The following is a 26468-nucleotide window of genomic DNA, read 5'->3' as shown; positions in this document are numbered from 1 at the left end:
ATTTCAGCAAAATAACAAAATACGATTGGTCAATAAACGAAAACTAAGCCAATGAAAACGCTTAAAAATATTGTATTACACATGTGTAATACAAAAAAAAATATGTAATGGTTGTATTACATGGGAAACTGGGTATAGCATGTGATAAAAGATTAATATTGCAAACTATTTATATTTGTGTGATTTATATGCATGCATATTTGAGTGTTTTTTTTAGCTCACCTGAACACAGGGTGCTCATTATGAGCTTTTATGATCACCTTTTTCCATAAATTTCTGTCAACAGTATTTGCCTTGGAAGCTCCCAAGAGGCCATTTATTAGCCAATTTTCATGAAACTTGGGAAAAACATTTCCCCGTTGATTTCAAAAACTAGGTCTGAAGGTAAAGAAAGCTCTTATGAATATTCATTAATCATGAAATTTCGTCAGAGCATTTGCAAATTGATATATCATCCGAGTTTGAAACTGTGCTACAAGGGATCACAAACAAGATCACTTGGTCAAATTAACGAAAAAGATTATGAACACTTAAGGAGCCATATTACTACATGTATTGCCTAATCTTAATAAAACTTGGTCAGAACATTCTCTATGATAACTCGGTCAAGTTCGAAACTGGGTCATGTGGGTTCATTTAACATGGTGAGAACATTATCTTCTCCCAGTGATATAACGGATAAATCAGAAAGTGGAACATGTGGGATCAAAATCTAGGTCACAATATAAAGAAGTGAAACTCCAGCTGCTGGAGCAGTACTGAATTTTCATTAAAAACAATTAGTTGGTCCTTTATTTAAGGCAAGTGACCGATTGCCCAAACAGTACAAAACAGCACAATACAGCATAATACAAACCAACATAAACACAAAATATGAATAAAGCTGGGGTCACCGCCTTGGAACGGTCAATGCAAAGCATTGGGGGTTTAAACCGGTTTTAGAGCGCTCAACTTCACACTTGGCCCAACAATATTCATAATACATTTAAGTGTAAATAAAATTTAACGTCATAGCATTGTAACTCAAATCAAACAATAATAAAAGGGAATTAAAACGCATTCAATTTAATTACTCAATGGTATTGAAGATACCAGAGCAACAGAGTTACAACTTTTTGACGAACGATAAAATGAAACTACAAACAAGTGTCAACTACATTTCTTCTTTATAGAAAAAGATTTAAAAATATAGCGTCATTGAGTTAATATTTCAGATAATCATCGCGCAAATACAGGAAGAAGCAGCAATAATGGGTGTAAAAATTCCATATTACATTGCTTGGTTGTTTATGTAACTGCTAAAAATTAAATTAATAATAATTAAATCAAAAAAGAAACGCCTATCAGAGAGAAAATATAAATAAAATTGAACGTTATAAACCCAATGACCTATGCATGTAGCTTACATGTACCTAGGAACAGAGAAAGAGTTATGACGTAATTGACAGGTCAAATTAAAGATAATGCTTGACTCTTTTACAATTTATTTAAATATAAGCAAACAATTACGAGTTGTATATATCGGTGCTGAGTTGCAAAATGACTGTTGTTTGTAAGGTGGGGCAGTTTTCCTGAAATATTTTGTTGTGAAGCTTTGTGAACACTACCTGCTCAAAACAGTTAAGTTACGTGGGGTATCAGGTGAGCTCCTGAGGGCTCGAATACCTCTTGGCTGTTTGAACCACAAGTATTTTTGATTTGCAAATTAAAAGAAACAAACAAACATAGGTTGTTGACTTAAACAAACAGACAGGGCAAACACAATATGCCCCCCATTATAGACTGGGGGACATACAAATTGTTTAAGTTATTGTGCCATATAAGTTTATGTAAAGTATGTGACCCACTTGGTGTGGTCGGATTTGACCTCATCGTCAAGCTTTTTTTAATGAAACTTAATACCTGGCAGTGAGCCAATATACAGTGGTACCTACCAAACATGACACTTTTGATTTTGTGGTTTCAGAGATTTATATTTGTACTTAAAAAGTCTACAGTATCTATAATGGTGTAACAGAAATGTAGTTTGAATATTGTACGTTGAAAAGTGTAGAACTTCTCCGGAAATGGGGTAAACAGACAGATTCAAAGAATGACGGAAAGACTATTATGGTGATTCCAGTGTACCCCACGTTACTTTGTATTATGGATGCACAAAAAAAGAGCAAAATACCCAGTTAAAAGGTAGGATAAATGCAAACATATATTTTATAGAAATACTTCAAAATATTTATCACACACAGGAAACCGTTACAAAATAAAAGGTGATGAATTCATATATAATATAATGTAAGAACGGTAAAAGATCTACGAATAATAAGAAAGTTATCAACATTGATTTCGTTTCTAAAAATATAAATATGTGAAGGATTTTATTCATGTTGGATCACTTACAAGTGCAGGTTCTAACATAATTGTAAGAATAACACATTAATGTAGGTTAATGTCTAGACAAAGCGTACAACATATAGTAAGTAAGTAAGTAAGTAAGTTTATTGTAAACAAAGGCCTCCGGCCCATAATAAATCATGTATACATAATATATATAAACAGATAATACAGAGAGTTGTCCCTACGTATATATGTACAATATCATTTGACTGGAGAAAAAAACAACAAAAACGAACAAACATACTTCAACTACAAGTATTACGTTCCATAAGAAAAACGTATTAACTGGTTAACATAAAAGGCTATTTTTTTAATAACAAACTCATTTTAATTTCTTAATAAATCAAAGAAATTCGAAATAGTTTGCCTGCCATGATACCAATTCTACAAATAGGTTTGCCTAATTTCAGCATATTTAGAACATTAAAAAAATACATGATATTCATCCTCTATTTTTACGAATCATTTTCTAATTGACAATGTGCACATAGTCTAAGATTTCTTGGTATTCCTAATTGTCTACCTAACTCTATTTGAAACCTATGGCTCGAACAACGAAATCTCGCTAACGTTTGCCTGCAATAAAATGCAATTGCAATGTCTAAATATCGTTCCGTGTTTAATAAGCTTTTAAATTGCCTGTAAGTATCGAATCTAGAAGAGTCATTTATGTTTTCGTGCCAGGATTGAGTTGCACAATCAGTCAGACGTTGTTTAAAAAGGAGCATGAATAAATCAATATCACCAACATCCCTTGGGAGCTAAATAAAGCCGAACCCATATTTAAAAAGAAGCTCCTTTACATCCGAAGCCCAATTTTGCCTTCCAATATCATCTAATTACTTTAACATTTTATAACAGTTTTTTTGGATATCTTCTATCAGGCATGTGGAAAAGTTTACACCAGTATTTTATGCATATTGAATGATAAATGACGTACATTGGTAAACGGCCACATTCTCCTAAAGCTACACAGTTATTGACCGCAGTTTTAACGCCTAGAAAGTACTTGCAAGCTTCTATTTGTGCACGCTCAATTGAATCACTATATGTGAATCCCCAGATTTCTGATCCGAATGTGAGTATTGGTGTAACCATGGCATCAAATAATTTAAAGAATTATGTACAGCAGAAATATCCGAACGGAATTTGGTATTCTTTAATGGCAAATAATGCTTTTCGTCCCTGGGCGGCTAATTTAGTTTTTGCAGCCGACCAGCATAACTTTAGGGTATAAAGTATGCCCGTATATTTATAAACGGACGTTGTATTCACTTGACAATTAGTGAAATACCATTTCTCATAATGACGTAATTGACCCCCATTTCTAAATACCGTGACCTCAGTTTTTTTTAAGATTTAAATTCATGCTTGTTAAGGTACAAAATTCTGCAATAGCATTTATCTGCAACTGTAGATTTACAGCAGTATCTGCACAATTTGCAATATCATCAGCAAAAAGTATACAAAATATGTCAGGGATATCGTTTGTGACAAATATTCCGGTATCGCACTTTTGTCGAATAAATGAACACGGATCATTTATGTATAAACTAAAAATAATCGGCGAGCACAAGTCGCCCTGTCTAGTGCCGATGTTACAAGCAAACGGGCTCGAAATAGCGCAGGGGCTCGTGCGTACATAACTTTTAAGTTTGGAGTACATCGAGGTCAAGACCTTAAGTACGTTGCCCTGGATTCCTTTACGCATAAAGCATGTGAACAATTTGTGATGCACCAAGGAATCGAATGCCTTTAAAAAATCCACATATAACACATAGAATCTACTTCCAGGCTTAGAAATATATTTTTGCACCAAGCTCTGTAAAATAAACCTATTATCGGTAACCGAATATCCTGCTCTAAACCCAGCTTGCGCCTCATCAATTAAATCTAATTCATTTGCAAACCTGGTTAATCTATCATTTATAATGCCTGCAAATATCTTGTATATAACGTCAACTAAAGATATACCTCGGTAATTTGAGGGATCACTTCGCGAACCCGATTTATATAAAGGTACTATGATACTTTCACTCCAAGCATCAGGAAAGCTTCCGGAAGATAAAATCTTATATCCAGAAATGTAAATGCAAATATAAATAAATAAAAAATAATACAATTAAAATGTAAAAATAAAAAAATACAGTCAAAGAATGATATGAGAGCAAACAATACAGGTGCAATTAATGTATTTGGAAACATAATAGAGGTAAGTAGTTGTAAGTGAATAGGCGAATACTACAAAAGCACAGTATTGTAAAAGGAAAATCCAATACAAAATATAAAATAAACAATAGTTGCTATAATGTATTGGGTTATTTGGAATACAACCAAGGTGCATATTGTAAATTTGTGTACAAACACATTATGTGTGCAGTATTGTGAATAAATATTGCATGAACAAAATAAATGCAATATGAAAAATGCCTATTTGGGTGAGGTAAACGGATGTATGTACTCGTTGCAAATATTATTTCTAACAAATGAATGAATTAATAACTTGAATGAAAACAGTTTCCAATGGCAAACGGATATGCGTAAAGAAACTATAAATGATGCACGCATGCATACATCATAGAATTTTCTTATTAAATGTCATACAACAATTAAAATAATGATTGATTACCAATAAAAACGTTAATTCTATAAGTATAATAACTTAATTGAAAATGTTCATTTTCTTTGAGTATTTCACACGTCTGTTATTGAATAAACATGTTGATCGTCAAACAAAACCAATAGGTTTTTAACTGTTCTTTCTGAAATGGGTATATGCAATCAACATAACAACAGAACACCCTGTGAGTAACTCGCAGGCTGTACAGGTTGTTTACGGTTTGCCATCCATCCGTATCTTAAGGTTGGAAATGAAGCCTTAACCACTTCAGTCTATTCAGAAAGTTCTTTGATTTAATTGATTTTCTAAAAGACAACACACGGGTTTAAATTCATATCTGAGTGGTAAACAGTTAACAACAAAATTAGTTGTAACTTCAACTTGTCACGAGATCTTTGATAACCTGAAACCATACAATCTAGACTGATTAAATAATTGTTGTAAATGCACTCCGTCAAGACAAATACATGAAATGTACACTTACGTGCTTGATTAAATGACTCATAGCGTACTGTTTGTTCAAATTTCAGCGGTCAGTTAACCAACTTTGACATTTCCTGGGTAAGCTTGTTTATCCGTACTTAGTGCACATACGTATTGCTGTAAATGACAACTACACTATTTGTATAAGAGATTGATGGAAAACTGCCGAAGGCAGGATTTCATGACCAATCCCAAAACAATTGTGTTGCTCGGCCAGATTTCATTTACATGAAGAAGCAAAAACAATTAAACAAGACATACATATAAAACAAGAGCTGTAAGAGGACAGCGCGCTCGACTATTCGAGTGCTTGACAGTATAACGTAAGCCATCATGGAGAGGGGAGTGGGGTATAATGTTGGTGTGTGGTCATTTAAAAGATGAATAGATTCTTTCAAAAATAAGTGGGAATTTTTTTATTTGTTTTTTTTTTTTGGGGGGGGGGGATTCTGGGGTGGGGCATGGGAGATGGTTTGGGTGGAGTGCATTGTGGTATGTCAGGTAAGTGTTGTTTTGTCAAAGTATGAATCAAATGTGATCATAAATACAGAAGTTATGGCAATTTAAGCAAAATGTTCAATTATCTAAGTATAAAAGGGGCTATAATTCTGTCAAAATACTTGATACAGTTGTCTGCTTTTGTTTATAGATTGGGATGTTGGTAAAGAAGTATTCACAATATAAAAGCAATAATTCAAAGGAAATATTTGAGGTGGTACGCAAACTTTAACATAGATTTATCAATAATTTGCATGTTCTAAGTATAAAAGGGGAAATAATTCTGTCAAAATGCTTGATACAGGTGTCAGCTCATGTTTTCAGATTGGGGTCATGTTGGTAAAGAAGTACGCAAAATATAAAAGCAATATGTCAAAGGACATAGGAAATATTTGAGGTGGTACGCAAACTTTAACATTCGCACGCTAACGCTATCACTAACGCTAACGTTAACGGGAACGCCGACGCCGGGGTGAGTAGGATAGCTCCACTATATATATTTCATATATAATAGTCGAGCTAAAAACAGAAAATGTACCCTTGGGACACCCAATGTATTGGGATACCCTAATATCAATAGTATTTTGGTGACCTTTTAGAGAAGTCATTTCAAAATATTGGAACACATACAGAAGACATAGACAAAACCTACAGTAAATCACATGAGGTGCTGTAAATTTAACAATATTACCCTAACACGGCCAATTTCAGCCAAGCAAGAATTGCACATTATTTATTGAGAAGTATTGAATACAAAAACATGGGCTTTAATATCATGCTCTTTTAATAACAACTTTAACAGACTGCAAACATTGTTCTTTAGGCTACAACAAATTATGCAACCAAAAGATACCCTCATAAATATCGAACACACAAGCCCTTGCAGGAAAATAGGTCACTTTCTACTAAAACCGTCAGTTTTATAAATGGATCTACCAAAATGCTGTATGTACATTTAGCGTACTTTGTAACAAGGACAATTGACAATACATCATTTACATGTTGAATAATTTGCACTGAATAAAATTGGTATCGGCATGTGCAGTCATTGCCCATTGTATCAAAGTATAATATAATACAATTAAAGCGGGTATATACGATCTTGTAAAATATTTATTAATTAATATAAAATGTGTAAAAAAATTATTATACATATATTTCAATATAAACTAAAATAAACGTTAAGAAGAACATGTGTCGAAAAACGCTAAATAAGCCAGATATTTAATTCTGAAATCGAAAAAGGCTGTATAGCCGATTTCGCCAGCATGTATATCATGAATGTACGATGTGAATCTAAATTAAGTTTAACGGTTCATTTGAAATTCCTGCAGCGATATCGATTCATACGACACACGAACACATACTTAAAAGACGAATTAATCGGTATTTGTAGGAAAATATGTACGAATTATCTTCGTCACAATAGGCTCGGGGCGCTAATTTGTATTTGCTGCATTTAAGAAATTCGTCTTAAATGTATCATTTTTCTTGCATATTGTGTGTTATAATAACATATTTGTATCAATATATTACAATTCAACACAAATAAAAATCGTATAATCTCGCTTTAATAATATTTATAAATGCACCATTGTAACTAAATTGGACTTGTAATGTATGAACCCAAAGCACAGTAAATTTTTCCCAGGCGTGAAGTAAATCGGGGTATATTTTGAGCTACTGCATGAAAAAAATCAGATTATCGAACATGCTTTACTTTTGTTGCCATTTTTAGATCCTTGCTGTTTTGTACTCGGTTTGAGAGATTTCACAACACTTTCCCGCACAAACAGACCTTTCCTCGTTGACCGCAAAACGTTTTCTGGAACAGATCATTGTCTCTTGTTTTACCGTCAACTGTTTGCAGCAACATAATTCGCCCATCTTCGCAGCCTGCAATTTATGTTCAATTTCTCCAGTATTAATGTTAACAATAAAGATGGGATTTCCTTTGGACTGGTGGGTGGTCCCCACTATGATGACGTCCTGGTTTGGAGGCTTGACCATGACATTCAAAGATGGATGCTCAGCCTCCATCAAAATAACCGTAGTCTCAAGTTCGCCCATATCGACATCCCAGATAAGTAAACAGTTGTCCTCGGTAAGCGTCGCAAAGTGTGACGAATCGTTTGAGATTGGGGACAATTTTGGATTGACTGGTACCCGGCCATTTTCTATGTTGTACAGCTCTGATTCGCTGGGTATGGTGTAACAAGGAACGTAGGGAACTAGTCTACAATCCTCTACAGACGCAGTCAGTGAATCTTCCAGAAGCTTGGTTTCGTGAGATTCAGATTTCACCTGCAGCAGAGCAGGCAGACGACCGGCGATCTCCATTGCGATCGTTTCCGGAAAGTATTTCTAAGTTGATTTTGCTGCCTTCAGTGCTTTATGCATGACGCCGTCTTTTTCACCAAACAGCGTGTAATCCAGCAGGACCTCGTGATAGGAAACGGCTTTCAGTTTAGTCTTAATCCACTTCATGTTGAATAAGCAATGGCTGCGAAGCTCGTTCCTTCTGTTCGCTTTGTACAGATGATACGGAAGCTTGCTAAGTTTCCGTTTGTTGTATCGACGCTGATCACCATCTTCATTGAAGATCAAGGGCTGCGCTGAAATTTTCCGGTCCGCTTTACTCTCGGGGGAAGTGACTCCAACACGCTTCATTTGTTCTGGTGTGTAGGTAAATGGCTTCTTTACTCCGTACCATTTACCCAGATAATAATCTGCCATCAGGGAATGGATTTTGAGTTTGTATGCTTTATCTGAGAGGTATCTGTTCCGAGCGGTTTCGAAGAACTGGCGATGAAAAAGGATCTCACTTCGTCGACCTCTTTGTCAACCAGATACTGGGAGATATCATGGCGTATGCGTACCCATAGCAACGGTGGAATTCTACGCAACGGTGGCGCATGAATTTGAAACACATCTGTGAGAGCAGAGTCATCTAAGGAGAGCAAATCTTCAAGCTCTGATTCACTGATCCAGAAGCGGTGACATATGACAAAGCTCGTTTAACCAGTGTCACGCCATGTTTCTTTTCTAACTGAGAAAACAATATTTCGATACTTTGCTGAACCGTGTATCGCAGTTGACAAGTTTCCAATGGGGAATATGATTTCCAAAACAGCACCTGATCATACGCGAGTTTAACAAACAACGGCAAAGAACATTTGTCAAACGCTGAGTCAACGATTTTAAACTGTTCATCCGTGAGTGTCCTATTCTCGAGTTTCAGCCAAGCTTTCAACACTTGACCACTTAGTGACGGGGTAAACACTGGTACCTCGATGAAATGCTTTGCTGAAAACATAAGCTTTAACGTACCAATCAGATCAGACGCTTCCGTGTACGTAGAGACGATGAACCGTACATTGGGTGGCAGTTTCCTTGGTAACCAATTGAGCTTGTAAGCATGATGTTCCCTGGAAAGCTGATCCAGTGAGTCAAGAAGAATCAAAAGGGGTTTTGAGGAACTCGCATAAGACAACACCTTCACAAAGTGGTCCTTTAAGTCGTCAAAATCTTCTGGCACCTGGGAATAAAGAAACAAAATGTTATGGTTTTTTTTGGTGTTACATCATATGATAACATGCACTGTGTATAAGTAAACAAACCCGGTTTCAATTCTTTAAGATACTTAGTTTCGTATACTTTCTTGTGTGACGTAATACCTTAACATAGTAAAAATAAATCAAATTGCAAAGGCATTCTTGTTTGCTTTTCAGCTTTGATTCAATGACATAGTTAAAATTTATAAACAAAATGCTCGACTCCTCAACAAAGTAATACTTTTTACACATAGCGGTCCAAAATTTTATTAAGAAAGTAAACATGATTGAATCAGTAGATATACTTCCATCCTTAACGTATCTTTTACATAACAAAGTGCCTGTTTAAATCCATAAGCATCCAATTTAAAATATTTTTTTCTTGTTAGTTCGATGTAACAGTATTTGCTCCAATTTTTAAACCACACAGGTTGATGGTTTAACATTTTATGTCACTTAGCGACAATAGTTGTGATGGTTACAAAATCGAAAGATTCTCAATGACATTTGCATTGAAAAAAGCAGACAAAATAAAATTTGGAGGCAATTAGAGTCAAGGTTCGGCTAGATTCTAAAATCGGAATCATTTTCATATAAGTCACTGAACCCTGCAGGTGTCTCGTGTGTTAGATTATCAGACTAATATGTTATTAATTTGCAAGTTACGGTATGTATATTGTGAATAGTTCGTAGACCTAGAAAACGTCGTGTAAAATAGCAGATTACAAATCAAACAACATTTCATCGAGTTATTTGCGTCATTATTCCACCGAACAACGTTACACAAAGATGACAATTTGTATTAAGTATCATAGTCAAACATCAAGACAAATCAGTTGAGGAAATTCAACAGAGTACAAATCGACGTGAACAGGGTAAAAAATTTTTTAAACAAGAGCTGTCTCAATAGGATGACATATGCCCCCAATAAACGCTTAGATAGAAATTATGAACATTTTTCGAAACCTAAACGCATTTTTCGAAACCTTAACGCGGACCCTAAGTTCATGGTCAATTTCAAATGGGTCAAAATGTGTGTGCGTATGGAAAGGCTGTGTCAATATAAACATGCATACCAATTATGAATGTTACATCTGAAGCGACATAGACGTTATGAGCATTTTTCGAAACCTAAACGCAAAGTGTGACGGACAGACGGACGGACAGACGGACGGACAGACGGACAGTGCAATCACTATATGCCCTCCTTCGGGGGCATACAAAAGGGTAACGGTTCGTGGATGTACTTAATTTTGATTAACAAATACAAACGGTTACTATGACCAAAGCACCTCATGTTTGTCCTTCTCGTAGCAGATGGTGATCTGCTCACACAGACTCCGTAGCAGTCGCCACAGGTTGCTGCTGTTAGGCGACGTCCCGAGAAATCTGACGGCTACAACAGCGTTCTTCAGCAAACCCGGTGCCTGAAATACAAATGTATACAAACCCACTGGTTATTAAGTCTTTATTAACGTGTCGGGCAGAAAGTATGAACTTAATACTGGTGTAAAAAATATGTTTTGTTCTGTGTTTTGTACTTATTTATTGGGCGGTCCAAGTATTGTTATTTTATCGAAATGCATTCACAAAAAAACAAATATTCCAAAGGCATTTACAAGTTTTGTGATCTGTGCAATAATGGACGTCTTTCCGCATCCGGACTGGCCGTACAGAGCAAGTATCTTGTTTTCGGAGCCCTGAATGTATGAAGCCACATCCTTCAGTATCTCTTCGCGTCCATGAAACATCCGACATCGCTCATTGGCCATATTTAAGTGCTGTAGTAACTGGAGACGACAAAACATTCTGACAAATTGATTTTGTGCAAATTGTTTCATGCTCTACACCCTACAGAATATGATTTGATTGATTGATTGAAGGCGAGATCTGCAAAAATAAAATTTTAACCATACAAAATGTGTTTGTGAAACACTATGTCCCCGTATATGACGTTAGACCTTGGAGGATGACCTTGACCTTGACCCTTCACTACTCAAAATGTGCAGCTCCATGAGATACACATGCATGTCAAATATAAAATTGCTAGCTTAAATATTGCAGAAGTGACATTACATGAGCAATTTTGACCCATATATTTGACCCTGAAGGATGACCTTGACCTTGACCTTTCACCACTCAAAATGTGCAGCTCCATGAGATACACATGCATGCCAAATATCAAGTTGCTATCTTCAATATTGCAAAAGGTCTCATCAAATGAGCGATTTTGGCCACATATATTTGACCTCTGACCTTGAAGGATGACCTTGACCTTGACCTTTCACCACTCAAAATGTGCAGCTCCATGAGATACACATGCATGCCAAATATCAAGTTGCTATCTTGAATATTGAAATATTGCAAAAGTGTAAATTAAATGAGCGATTTTGACCCATATATTTGACCTTTGACCTTGAAGGATGACCTTGACGTTGAATTTTCACCACTCAAAATGTGCAGCTCCATGAGATACATATGCATGCCAAATATCAAGTTGCTATCTTCAATATTGCAAAAGTTATTGCAAATGTTAAAGTTGGCGCAAACCAACAGACCAACCAACTAACAGACCAACAGACAGGGCAAAAACAATATGTCTACCACTACTATAGTGGGGGACATAAAAAAGTTTATCACCACTTTTTCAGTTTTGAACATACGATGACATAATAACTTAACCTGTTCAACATTTGAGGAGAAAATCTTCTATTAACAATAACAAGAAGTTCACGATTCGACCCACGTTTTCCCGATATACTGGTAATCCCCGGGCTTATAAGTTTTCTTGTTTTCGTGTTTACTCCCTTTTTTATTTGTAAACTCCTCCTGATTAATTTGAGCTGTTCACCATGTATATGACTTATATCCTTCTTGCGTTTTGTGGGTTTATAATCCTTTTTTACATTCTGTATTAGTTTAGTCAGTACATATCAGACAGTCTGAGACACCAGATCAATTGTATTGTTCCACGGGCCCATTAGGGTCCAGTATGTATCTTGTTCCTAACGATATTATGTGGACTTGAAAAGCGTCTTGTAAAAGAGAAAAAAGATTTCAATAAACGGTTTGTCTGGTTGTGTGCGTTATAATGCCATCGCATTACGCTATACATCCTTGTTTAGCAGTGATCTAAGTCACAAGCCCATAAGCCGGGTTATTGGTTTCTTAAAGGCGGGCTTAAAATAATCTTTTAAAATGGCGTGTCTGTTACCAACAATGGCATTCATAATAATTAAACAATTAGTGGACCTTGACAACCGAACGCAATCATTTCTTTAAAATCTCCTCTAAAAGTGCACATGTTCTGTATGTTATTTTTAATGGGTTACATGCATGTTTTAACAATTTTTTTCGAGCTGTATCATGCCCATGCATTAAGAAATGACCTTTAAGAATGAAAATTGACATTTGAGGAATAGAAATATGCCTTGCGTGCATCATGTCGCCATCAAATATTGAATATGTCTGGCTAATAAACTTAAATTGTCCGAAAGATAAAGCATTTAGTGGTCAGTGAAGCCATGATAAAAAATGTGATGCCCTAAGTTAGACCTTGACTTAGTATACTGCAACACGGTTGACTCGCGGTACTTGAGGACTATTCACTTGCGTCTGGAAACGATGTCTTTATATCAGATAAATGATTTAAAGGACAATCATATTTAACTTCACTTTATTGGACAACTGCTCTTTTATGACGAAAATCTTTCAATATAAACTGCCGTAGAAACAAATCCAACACCACTGTCCGCCATTGTTGTTTATTTTTTCTCCCGGTTGATTCGCGGTAAATAGGTTAAACAGCACCAATTTTAAATTAATCATGAATAATCAATGCTCTGACATAGCCAGAGATGAGTTCTGTTAGATTTGACAAGAAGGTCACGCAGGTTTGTTTATAAACAAAATCCAGAGGGCGCTAATGAAATACCGCGACTCAACCTGACCCGCGATGTTAACCGGGTTTGAGTAAAGCTAGATATGTCTTACCGATGTTATTACCATCTGCATATCATAAATATTTGTGGTAATCATTTTTTAAACTGACGGAGAATAAAGTTATTGTCCAAATTAAGCTTAGTATTGCACAAACAATTAAATGTGACACATTATGTTATGTTGACCTTTGAGCTGGAGACATCTATACCGTCTCCTTATGCTGGACATTTGTCGAAAAGTTAAATAAACAATGATCGGATTAATGAAAAAAATATAATCAGGCCAAGCTGTTTCATGCCTAAATTTAAGTGTGACATTGCCATTTGATTTATGAGACAGGTTTTAAACGCAAGATTGCGTCGCGTCATTGAGAACATTTGTGATAGCCCTTTGATTTAGGAGACAGGTTTTAAACGCAAGATTGCGTCGCGTCATTGAGAACATTTGTGATAAGTAATTTGTAGTTGCAGTCAGAACAGACAAGCAGATTCGACAATAAACCAAACCTCGATATAAAGCCCGTCCATGTTAAGACTTCTTTCCTTTTGCACGGCAGATTCGATCTTGACGACCATGCTGTTGTAGAAAGAGTCTTTGAAATTATCCAGGTACTGTTGGTGGTCTTGGCGATTTATGCCTTCATGTTCGCTCCATTTAACCGAGTATCTGCAAATGACACATATCTGCATTGTATTGCAAATATTTTTAAAGGGAATTTTAACCAATTTGCTGATGTGTATATCCTCATGTGACTTTTAAACATTTAGCATATAACTGTAGGGCATATATGTTTTGGTTCCTTCATCAATACAAGTCAAATGGTCTTCACACGTCACGCCAGACCGCTTTAATTCAAACATTTGCTAAATTATAATCCAGAACATTGACACTCGTCTTGGCAGAGCAAAACAACGGAGTTTTTTTCGCGAAGGGATTTATTTTCCTTCATGTCTAAAGCAAGCGCCTCAACTTTATGGCCGTTTGTTCTTTTCTGACAACTAGATCAACAATTAACGATTACCCTACACAAGTGTGTAACCACCAGTTTTCATGAATGTTTCATACATGCACCGCTCATCAGTCTTACCCGAATACCAGTAACCTGACTAGGAGATTTTGAAACAAACATGATCAATCTGATATAACTGAATTAGAAAAACGTTTTCATATAATGTTTGAAAATAGTGTTTAAACTGACATTTGCATTTTTCAAATTTACAAAGAAAGAAAAGGCCACATATAACACTGACCTTGTAATATTGAAGTTATTCAACTTGCGCACTAATTTCTCATCTCTCAGTCTACTCAGAATGGTCTGAGCCTCCATGTCCAGAGATTTCGGATTTTCCGTCATGACGTCGATGAAACGCCAAGCTTTGCTATGATCCAAATGGGAGGTGATGTCATCGATGATGCGAACAAAACACAGACAATGATCCGCCGCGCTGTCTGGTAGCTTAAGGATACCGTTGAAAATTTCCGCCTCGGTGACTTAAATAATTTTAGAATATGTGTATAGGTTAAATAGGATAGCTATTTACTTGGTATGTATATCATACTATGAAACCATTATCATTTGTCGGATAATATGTTTGTGGATTTTGTGGCTGGAACGAACCTGGAAATTAAGCGTCCAATAATAAAAGTTCGCCGTAAAGAGGATGCATCATAAGTTAATTCATATCACCGGTATATCCAATTTATTACATGTAACATTTTATTATTTGTAATCGGCTTACACACCAAAACGAGGCTCCCAGTCAGTACAAAGTTTACTTGATTGACATCTTACAAATACAATTTAGCTGCCTATGCGAAAAAACACTACATTGAACATATTCAATAGAATTTTACTGCAACTTGTGACAAACATATTACCATGACACAAAATACATTCTTGAACAATTTTTATTACATTAATTTAAAATCCACGAATTTAAGTGCCATTAAAAATTGCGTACAGTTTCATGCTGTCAAATATCAATGGTTTAATACATAATGCGTTTTCAAAGCTCTTGCTTTAAAGCAACGTACATGTATTATCTGTTTATTAAGGCATATGTTAATAATAATAAAACGTACATGTGCATATATTTACTTTCAGGTAAAGTTATTCATAAAAAAATGTGCACATTGATGAACCTGTGTAAACATCTATATTAATGCCCTTGATTATTGTTTAAAAGATAATGATAAAGACTACACATATATCATATATTAATGACAATTCTTTATAAGCCTTTGCTGGAAATTGATTTATTAAAGGGGCATAATTATAACAATGAAAAGCAAACACAAAAGATTATGATAACTATGCATGATGATGATAATGATCATAACAATGATTATGATAACAATTCATGACGATAATAACAATGATGCTAATGATCGTGATAACAAATCATGATGAAGATAACACTGATCATAACAAAATTATGAAAACAATGCATGATTATGCTAACCATGATGCTCATAACAAAGATTATGATAACAATGCATGATGGTGAAAACAAAAATGATCATAACAAAGATTATGAAAACAATGCACAATTATGCTAACCATGATGCTCATAACAAAGATTATGATAACAATGCATGATTATGCTTATAATGATGCTCATAACAATTATTATGATAACCCAAAATGAAGATGATAAAAATTATGATCATAACCATGATTGTGATATCAATGAACGACAAACACAACAATTATTATAAAAGGTATGAATATAATAAAAATTTATGATAACGATAACAATCATCACCATTATCATTGTTATGATAACAATCCAAGATGATGATAACATTTATTATTACAACAACGACGATGATGATCATACCAAAGTCATTATGATAATGATAAAAAATGATGGAGATGATAACAATGATAATTACAACAATGATTATCATAACAATTATGATCATAACGATGATTATAATAACAATACATGAACACGATAACAATGATTACAAGGACAATAATGATTAATAAAAATGATAATTAACGTAACATTTATATAGACATTCATAAAATAAATTACAACAATAATTGCAAGGTGCCTACCTGACATGTAGTATTTATGCATTTCCTCCTCTGATAAGCGCTGTTTCTCGTAACATTTCTTGCTGGCAAATCTCAGACACTCACGCAACTTTGCAAACACCTCGTCCCACTCCTTCAGGGCTTCAACATTGTTCTGTAAATAGTATGTTTGTCTGTGTTTTGTGTATAAACATGTTATATACTCAATATACTCAACTCAGTGGTTGAGTTCACCCACAAAAATAAGTTCCCCACGAATAATATTAGTATCACATTATTTCAGTTATGTCATGACAGTCAGCTTATCTACTCAACTTTTCCTGAATAAGATGTTTAAACAGAAACAAATGTGCATTATTCAAAGAAAATCTGTCTTAAACGAAAATTGTGTCTATGTGCAGACTGCACAGACTTACCTTGGACGACACTTTACACACATGCATAAAGCCTCGTTTTCCCCCATGTGACATATTTGTTGCCTAGCAGTCCGCACAGGCTAATCAGGGACGACACTTAATGCATAGACTGAGTTTTTGTTTAGGACAAACTTCCTTTAAATGAAAAATACCATAAAAGCGGAATGTACAGTCCCTGATTAGCCTGTGCAGACTGCAGGATAACTTTAGGCACATGAATAAAGCATTGTTTCCAGAGCGTGTATCAAATATTTTAAATAGCAATTCAAGGAGGTCCATATCCCAAAGTAAAATGAAAGCGTGCCATACCTTGTCCCTATAGCCTGGTATCAAGGAGCTGATTGGCTGTAGCACGTACACTGGGGGTACCTGATTGTCGTCTCTTCTGTACCAGCGCTCTACCAGGGATGAGTCCAAGTCATTCTCCTATCATGGTAAGACAGTAAATGATTTATTATTTTTGTCGCATTTTGTATGTTTGTTAGGACCGGTTATGTGTGTGCGTGTGTATGTGTGTGTGTGGGTTGTTTTGTTGTTTTCAATTTGACGGCAGAAATGTGTGTTAAGTAGTTCTCCCTGTGTTTTTTGCATTTTTAGATTTTTTTGCAGTTTTCAACAGTATTTCAGTCATTTACAAGTGGCCAGTTTACTAACTCTCTCTATTCCTGGGACAGCGGGTATACCAGTGCTAAGTACACACACTTATGCAAGTAACGGACAACTACCACATTTGAATCATAGGTAGAGGGAAATGGCAGTTGAAAGCATTTCACGACAAATGCCCACACCAGTTATGTTGCCACCATGTGAATCAAACTGGTAATCCTTGGATTTAAAACCAATATGTACAAACTGAAATAGCTGGCCCTTGTTGTCCTGTATGTCATGGGTTGGGAGTGAAACTATTGCAACTCCTTAACAGTTCTTTAAAAGATACAATAGTTCAGCTGTCAAACCTTGCTGCACCTTAAGGTTGTGTATAGGCGTTTGGTCACTTACCTTTAATAACAGACTTAGAAATGGTAACAAGATTTTCTCTATTAATGTTTTTTGGACTTTATTATTCCTGTACTATTATTTCACAACAAGATGTGTTTGTGAAACGTTTGTATATGTTTATATGACGTTTAACCTTGAAGGATGACCTTGACCTTGACCCTTCACCACTCAAAATGTGCAGCTCCATGAGATACACATGCATGCCAAATATATAATTGCTAGCTTCAATATTGCAGAAGTTACATTACATAAGCAATTTTGACCCATATATTTGACCTATAAGGATGACCTTGACCTTGACCTTTCACCACTCAAAATGTGCAGCTCCATGAGATACACATGCATGCCAAATATCAAGTTGCTATCTTCAATATTGCAATAGTACTCATAAAATAAGCGATCTGGGCCACATATATTTAACCTCTGACCTTGAAGGATGTCCTTGACCTTGACCTTTCACCACTCAAAATGTGCAGCTCCATAAGTTACACATGCATGCCAAATATCAAGTTGCTATCTTCAATATTGCAAAAGTATTCATAAAATAAGCGATTTGGGCCACATATATTTGACCTCTGACCTTGAAGGATGACCTTGACCTTTCACCACTCAAAATGTGCAGCTCCGTGAGATACAAATGCATGCCAAATATCAAGTTGCTATCTTCAATATTGCAAAAGTATTCATAAAATGAGCGACTTTGGCCACATATATTTGACCTCTGACCTTGAAGGATGACCTTGACCTTTCACCACTCAAAATGTGCAGCTCCATGAGATACTCATGCATGCCAAATATCAAGTTGTTATATTCAATATAGCAAAAGTTATTGCAAAATGTTAAAGTTGGCGCAAACCAACCAACAGACCAACCAACAGACATGGCAAAAACAATATGTCCCCCACTACTATAGTGGGGGCCGTAAAAATTAAATACTAGGCTATTGTGTAATGCAGGACACTAATTTGAGTCATATTGCTAGGCATAGAACATAAATCACATGCATAAATTCAGATATAAGGGCCCTGTTTTATTTAAAAAAAATTAAATAAGTAACATATGAGTTTTCAGCTGACAATTAACAGATTAACATGATCTTCTTCCTAAAATAAAGGGCATGTGAAAGATTGAAAGACAATGAATGTAACTAATTGAACAGAAGATGGAGCTTAAAATTATAAACATTTATTGATTGCATCATAATAAATGTACAACCTTCAATAAGAGTGTCACCAGGTTAACCAAGCCTTACTAAATATAAAGCCTCAATAAATATAAAGCCTTGATAAATTTAGAGACTTGTTTAATATAAAGTCTTGCTAAATATGAAGCCTTGCTAAATAAAAAGTCTTGCTTAATATTAAGCCTTACTAAATAAAAAGCCTTGCTTTATATAAAGTCTTGCTAAATATGAAGCCTTGCTAAATATGAAGCAATGCCAAATACACAATCTTAAGAAATACAAAGCCTCCCTATTACAAAGACTTCCTACATACAAAAGCCTTGCTAACTGCAAAGTCTTGTTAGATAAAAAAAGCCTTGCAATACAAATTACTACAGATCAATATAATGCAATGTTAAATACAAAAGCTTTGTAAATATTAAGCCTTGAGAAATACCAAGCCTTAAAAAATACAAAGCCAAGCTAAATACAAGGCCTTGCTAAATACAAAGCCTATCTAAATACAAAGCCTAGCTAAATACAAAGCCTTGCTAAATACAAAACCTAGCTAAATACAAGGCCTGAGTAAAAACAAAGCCTTGCTAAATAAAAAGCCTAAAGAAGTACAAAGCCTTAAGAAATTCAAGGCCTTGCTAAAAACAAAGCCTTGCTAAATACAAATCCTAAAGGAAAACAAAGCCTCACTAAAAAAAAGCCATAAGAAGTACAGGGATTTAAAAAATACAAAGCCTTGTTAAATAAATGTATTTATAGCCAACACTAGCTTTTTTATAAACATAGTATTACCTTCAAGCAAGAGGTTAGCAACTCAAACTCTGTTGCTGAAATGGTAGTCTGAAGTGGGCGAAAGCCGTGCTTCTGGTTCAGGAACGTCTAAAACAGGAATGTATATATATGAGTCACGCACCAAGAAAACCAGGCACAGAGCGTAAAGCGTTGCCCTAGATTAGCCTGTGCAGTCCTGTATTTTTTTCCACTGTCTTTAACAGTATTTCAAATCAGGGCGGGCAGTGAAATTATATCAGACTTCACCAGCGTAAGCTGGTTCCAATACAGAGTTTTAAGCATGTGCATAAAGTGTCATCAAACACTTTCCATTTTATGGCATTTATCGTTAAAGAAAGTCTCCTCTATAAGAAAATCCAGACTAGGTGGAAGCGTCGTCCCTGATTAGCCTGTGAAGAATGCACAGGCTATTTTGAGATGTCACCTAATGCGCACATGCATTACGTCCCAGAAAGAGGTTCATATTACAACATATTGCGTCCTAAATATATATACAACTATACTACAACCATCGAGCCACCCAATCACTCACCACAAAATTTGGACCCGTAGAGAGTTTTTGACAGTTCTTGATTTCATCCAGACACAGCTGTGTAGCCTGATGATCGTCAGACGCCTCCACTGGGACACCCCAGCGCATGTCCACCAGCTGTGGAATGATACATGTTATCATAAAGTAAATATACTGTATAATCATTTATATTCCTTAATAGATTTCTGATTTTGGAATTATGCTTAAAATTTTTAGTTGATCATATTTCAATGTGTTTGTAATACTTCTTTAAATCATGGTGGGAAGAGGGATTCACTAACAGGGCTTAATCTGCCATTTACCATATGTAATGGCTAATGGCTACAGATTGACTCATTTGACAAAAGAAATTTCTTGTTGGCTATAAGATTTAATTCATAAAACTCAATAAAATAGAAAAAATGACAAAACAAATCCATAGCAATACAAAATTTGGCTAAAATAAATGGAGCCTGGGAAACTTACATATAGTTAAAGGTGATATTTACAAGCCCTTTTTATTTCATGAAAACTAATTTGTCAATTGTCATAAAGTGATAATTGACATATTAGCATGATTTGGGATGATCCACAAATAATAATGATTTAACACTTAATAGTATTATACCTAACATAAATTTTCTTTTTCTTTATGTATATTAATCATAAAAGGCCTAAAATCTGAATGCTCTACAGATTTTAATTTTTATAATTGAAGACGTTGCATCTTCTGAAATAAAGTGCCGTGCATAATAGACTTTGATATATATTTTGCAGTTCTAATACATTTCTGATTTAAATACTTTTGCCCTGTTTTTTACATAGACATTTTTTTAATGTTATCAATTTTAATTTATTGGGTTTTCAATAACACTTTAAAAATCACATTTCCGTTAGCCAGGATTTTATTTTCAGTTGATTTTACAGAATGTAATTTTTTCTTACTTAAATCCCTGACTTGTTTAATGCAATTTTTCCGATTTTTGAACATAAGTTCCATCTTTTTAACCAGACATGTAACTATTGTGCAATAGGAGACTGTACCTGAAAGTCCATGCCATATTTTTCCTTGCAGATGGTCTTCAATCTGGGGTAGACATCTTCCAAGAGCACATTCCTCTCCTCCCGAGTGTCTGTTCAGGAATGCATAAAGCAGTACAAGTATTATTGTTGATTACAGATACTTAAGCTACGCAGCTATTATGTGCTGTGTTTTTAAAGGGGTCTTTTCGATTTTGGCATGTATTGAAGTTTGTCATTAAATGCTTTATATTGATAAATGTAAACATTGGATCTTAAAAGCTTCATTAAAAAAAACACAAGAATACAATTAAAAAAAAAAAAAATTGTACCCCTCGTCAGGGCTCGAACCACTAACCCCTGGAGTCCTGGAGTAAAAGTCTATCACTTAGACCACTCGGCCATTAGTTCTCATACAATGAAGATTGTATTTAATACTTTATATTTGATAAGCAATCTTTGTAGTTTCACACAATATTACCACAACAACAGAACTTTCCAAATTATTCAATCGTTTCGTGTTGCAACGCCTTTTAATTTTCAGGTTTTTTAATTGTCAAAGGATGCATATAATGGCTATTTGAGAACATGGTAAATTTTCAGTATTACGTGTTTCCTCACAAAGATCATAATTAAAATGAAAATTTGCGAATCTTAAACAACTGTTTTCAATTTTGTCAGTTTAACAAATCATGAAAAGACCTCTAATGACAATATTGCAGATGTATTCTAAAACAGATTTAAGATAGCTTTTGTTTTCATATGACTGAATCCAAAAGCAAAAAAAGTCCATATCTTTTCAATCATGTACATGGTTTCTATAAACTGCATAGCTAATGAGACCCCTGATGTAAATAGGCATGCTCAAATTGTGAGTGAGTGTCTATAATTTATCTTGTATTCACATCAAGTACTTTCAAACTTATAAAATTGAATGTAATGCTAACATAAAGTTTAAAGCATAACTAATGTCTGTAACATTCATTAGAACTGCTAAAAGTACAATAATTGCATCATTTTCTGTGGACTTCGGCCTTAAGTAAAAATTATTATTATAATTATTATATGTTAATCCCTTTATAGGGTTTAGAATAAAACTATTGTATCTGATATAAAAATGTGAAGCAGATACAATAGTTTCACACTCACCTCTCGCTATCATTACCTGTAAATGTTGACTCTCATTACCTGTAAATGTTGACTATCATTATCTGTAAATGTTGAGCTGATGAAGATTCTAACAAGATTACCTGTAAATGTTGACTATCATTACCTGTAAATGTTGACTATGATTACCTGTAAATGTTGACTATCATTACCTGTAAATGTTGACTATTATTACCTGTAAATGTTGACTATCATTACCTGTAAATGTTGACTATCATTACCTGTAAATGTTGACTATCATTACCTGTAAATGTTGACTATCATTACCTGTAAATGTTGACTATCATTACCTGTAAATGTTGACTATCATTACCTGTAAATGTTGAGCTGATGAAGATTCTAACAAGATTACCTGTAAATGTTGAGCTGATGAAGATTCTAACAAGATTACCTGTAAATGTTGAGCTGATGAAGATTCTTACAAGATTACCTGTAAATGTTGAGCTGATGAAGATTCTAACAAGATTACCTGTAAATGTTGAGCTGATGAAGATTCTTACAAGATTACCTGTAAATGTTGAGCTGATGAAGATTCTAACAAGGCGAGAATTGAGGGTGGGGAGGTTGTCTAGGCGCCCATGCAATATTGACAGATACTGGGAGTCATCCATCCTTCACACACGCCTACAAAAACAAGAGTGATGAGAATTTCAGAACATTCCATTGAAAAATAAAGGCATTTCAAAAATATGAATGAGGACAGACTAAAGATCCAAAATTAAGTCACCCTTACTCAATTAACACATCAACATTTTTAGAGATTGGAGAGGGCTTGGTTTGCGGGGAACTGCCTATTTGGTGATATACAGTAATTCATGACTTTTGATGTACCTCTACACATTTTCATTTTTCTTTTTGTAAACTACTAAACAAGAATTCAGGTCTTTAAATATTGCTAAGGTAAATGTAAATTGAGCTCCTTTTTTGTAATGACATTTATTTCTTATATAGAAGTTAAATAAACCAACTAATTGAATCAATCCTTTTGAAGTCTTTGGTGATTTCACAAAGATTTGTCTTTAAGTATAATATCTTATATTTCTCTTTATGTTTTTAAAATGTAAATCTTAATTTTGATACACGTAAAATAGAAAATAAAATAAATGTCTTACCTGTAAGTCAGAGCAACAGTAGAACTTTATTGACACAAACACACAGCAAGATGACAATAGAGCAGAGGTATTGAATCCATTCTGCGTTTGGCTTATAGAGGTGTTGGTTGCCATCTGCTGTTGTTATGGTCACATTTGGTTTAGATTTGCTCTGACCCACAATTAGGTAATGACATCAAAGTATGTTGTAACATCAAAAGGGAGCTTTGATTAAGATGCCAATAACAGGCTGTCATTTAAGATCTCAACATGAATAATTTGTTTGTGACTTAATTTATGTTATGTTATAATCTTTTACATGCATTATTGACAATATTGGAATATTGAAAAAGTGTTACAGCAAAACTGTAGAAGGGTGTAATGTTGATGCAATAATCTTTAACAAGCATTGTTGCTAATATTGGAAATATTGGAAAGGTATTTGATGATTCTCTTAACAATAAGTGATGTAAATATGTTGTATAATATTGCATTTACAACTAAAATTGTGTTACCCCTAAATATCATATTGCCAAGATTGACAAGAAAACAGACATCAAGTGTAGATGTACAAGATCATGAAACCCTACAACAATAAACAAATATACAAATGACAAATACTATTAAACAAATATTCAAATGATCAAATAACTATAAAACTATTACTATAAAATCTTCAAATATGCATATGACTGCATATATAAATGCAAAACAATATAAAATCTTCAAATATGCAAATGACTGCATATATAAATGCAAAACAATATAAAATCTTCAAATATGCAAATGACTGCATATATAAATGCAAAACAATATAAAATCTTCAAATATGCAAATGACTGCATATATAAATGCAAAACAATATAAAATCTTCAAATATGCAAATGACTGCATATATAAATGCAAAACAATATAAAATCTTCAAATATGCAAATGACTGCATATATAAATGCAAAACAATATAAAATCTTCAAATATACAAATGACTGCATATATAAATGCAAAACAATATAAAATCTTCAAATATGCAAATGACTGCATATATAAATGCAAAACACTGTGAAATCTTCCCCTGCAGATTTCACAAAGATTTGTCTTAAAGTATAATATCTTTTATTTCTCTTTAACAATATGTTTAATACAGAAACATATGCTATCAAATCCACCCAACAATAAACAACACTATTATAAAGGAATCTAATATTAAGGCATGATACATATTGCATAATTCATATGCTTGTTGATTGGCAAGGAATGTATCAATAACACATTAACAATAGGTCAAATGCAAACTTGCTAAATACAAGCTTTAATATCATAAAAAGTTGTAAAAGGGTAAATTCCATATAGCAATTTAAATATGTCAGTAAATACTTGTTTTGTATTAAAACATATTGTTAAAGAGAAATAAAAGATATTATACTTTAAGACAAATCTTTGTGAAAGTGTTTAAAAGCCCAACTAAAATCATCCAATTACACACAAGAAAGCTGTTTGTTTCTACAATGTTTCTGAATGACACTATTTTTTTAGTTTTTTTTCCAAAATTTGATCATTCTCTCATACAGAACTATTAACTGAGTCTTTATTCCATCATATTCTGAAATTAAATTCAAATTAACTAAAATTTATTAAAGAAAGATACACATATTTGAGATTTCTGCATGTCAGTGTACAAAGTTTAATCATAATAAGTTTGGGCAACATATGTAAGCTATTGTTGGACATGTCAGTAAAAACAAAGTTTTATCTTGTATAATTCAGTACAGACTGTAGTTGCAATAATTCAACTATTAGCTTTATAACCCAATGGGTTGCTGATAGTTGCAATGCGCTCTCTCTTGGCCATGGGTGCAAAATGTTATCATTAATGCAAGGGTTAAGGAACACTGAAACTGCAAGAACTTATACAAGTTTACCTATCTAAACCACAAACTCATCCAAATGGTACCATTAAAGCAAGAAATAATTGATTTTATTGACTTAGGTTTTGTTTTGTATGCTGTATCCGCCATATTGGAAAATTGACCCAATATTGGTTAGGTAGCAGTACACCAATATTTTGCACGTCAGGTTATGTGCTCCAGCCTATAAAGTCGATAACCTTGTGGTACTGGATACAGAATACACTATTTCAAATTTAAACATAAACATGTCAGCGAGAAAAGTGTGTTACAACATCGTCGTGTTTTTATAGGGTGCATGCAAAGGATGACATCAGTAGGTTGCCATTCAGGTAAATTTAACATGTTTATGAAGTTTATTCATTATTTTCCTCAATTTGTCTCAAACGACGTCTGTTTAGTGAAGCGCACGGATTCGCTGCGCTGAACTGCACCCATCTTTATGAAGGGGTGCATATGGACTGCCAGAGCCGCCATAGCAAAAATTATCAAAGGCTCTGGGTGGAGTTGAACATGTTCCTTGAGGACTAAAGAAAAACATGAACATAAAATCGTAATTGGTCAAATTATAAAAGTTTGTTACGATTCAGAAAGTAACAATGTACTTCTGTTATTAAACATTTATTGTTTAATGTTTGTCCGAATTGTGCGATATTTCCGAAAAAGCATCAATGAAATGAAATTAATGATGGTAGAAATAAACAAGTTAGTTAAATGAAAAACAAATCGTTATACTCAAAAAGCTATCAGAATAAAAAAAAATACATGGAAGCCTGTATTATGACTTCAATTTCTTCATTTCATTCTTTAATAAACAACATTTGTTTACATGTCTCCATGCATTTAGTTTCTCTTTAGGG

The 26468-nt window shown here is 34.2% G+C and overlaps 1 protein-coding gene across 1 annotated transcript; it reads right to left on the bottom strand.

Annotated features, from left to right (window-relative positions):
* Window positions 1-774: 774 nt before the first annotated feature.
* Window positions 775-26460, bottom strand: LOC127847410 (NACHT and WD repeat domain-containing protein 2-like). The gene is given in 14 exon segments (XM_052379292.1): window positions 775-8811; window positions 8814-8981; window positions 8984-9530; window positions 10839-10973; window positions 11166-11336; window positions 13995-14154; window positions 14739-14979; window positions 16553-16685; window positions 17257-17373; window positions 19916-20002; window positions 20448-20564; window positions 21471-21559; window positions 23122-23237; window positions 23726-26460. Coding segments are annotated over 13 exon segments (3153 nt in total). The 5' UTR covers window positions 23225-23237; window positions 23726-26460; the 3' UTR covers window positions 775-7726.
* Window positions 26461-26468: the final 8 nt, after the last annotated feature.

Source organism: Dreissena polymorpha, chromosome 10 (genome assembly GCF_020536995.1).
Source record: "Dreissena polymorpha isolate Duluth1 chromosome 10, UMN_Dpol_1.0, whole genome shotgun sequence".
Classification (NCBI taxonomy): domain Eukaryota; kingdom Metazoa; phylum Mollusca; class Bivalvia; order Myida; family Dreissenidae; genus Dreissena; species Dreissena polymorpha.
Note: the sequence above shows the minus strand (reverse complement) of the source record. Positions and strands in the feature narration are given on the sequence as shown.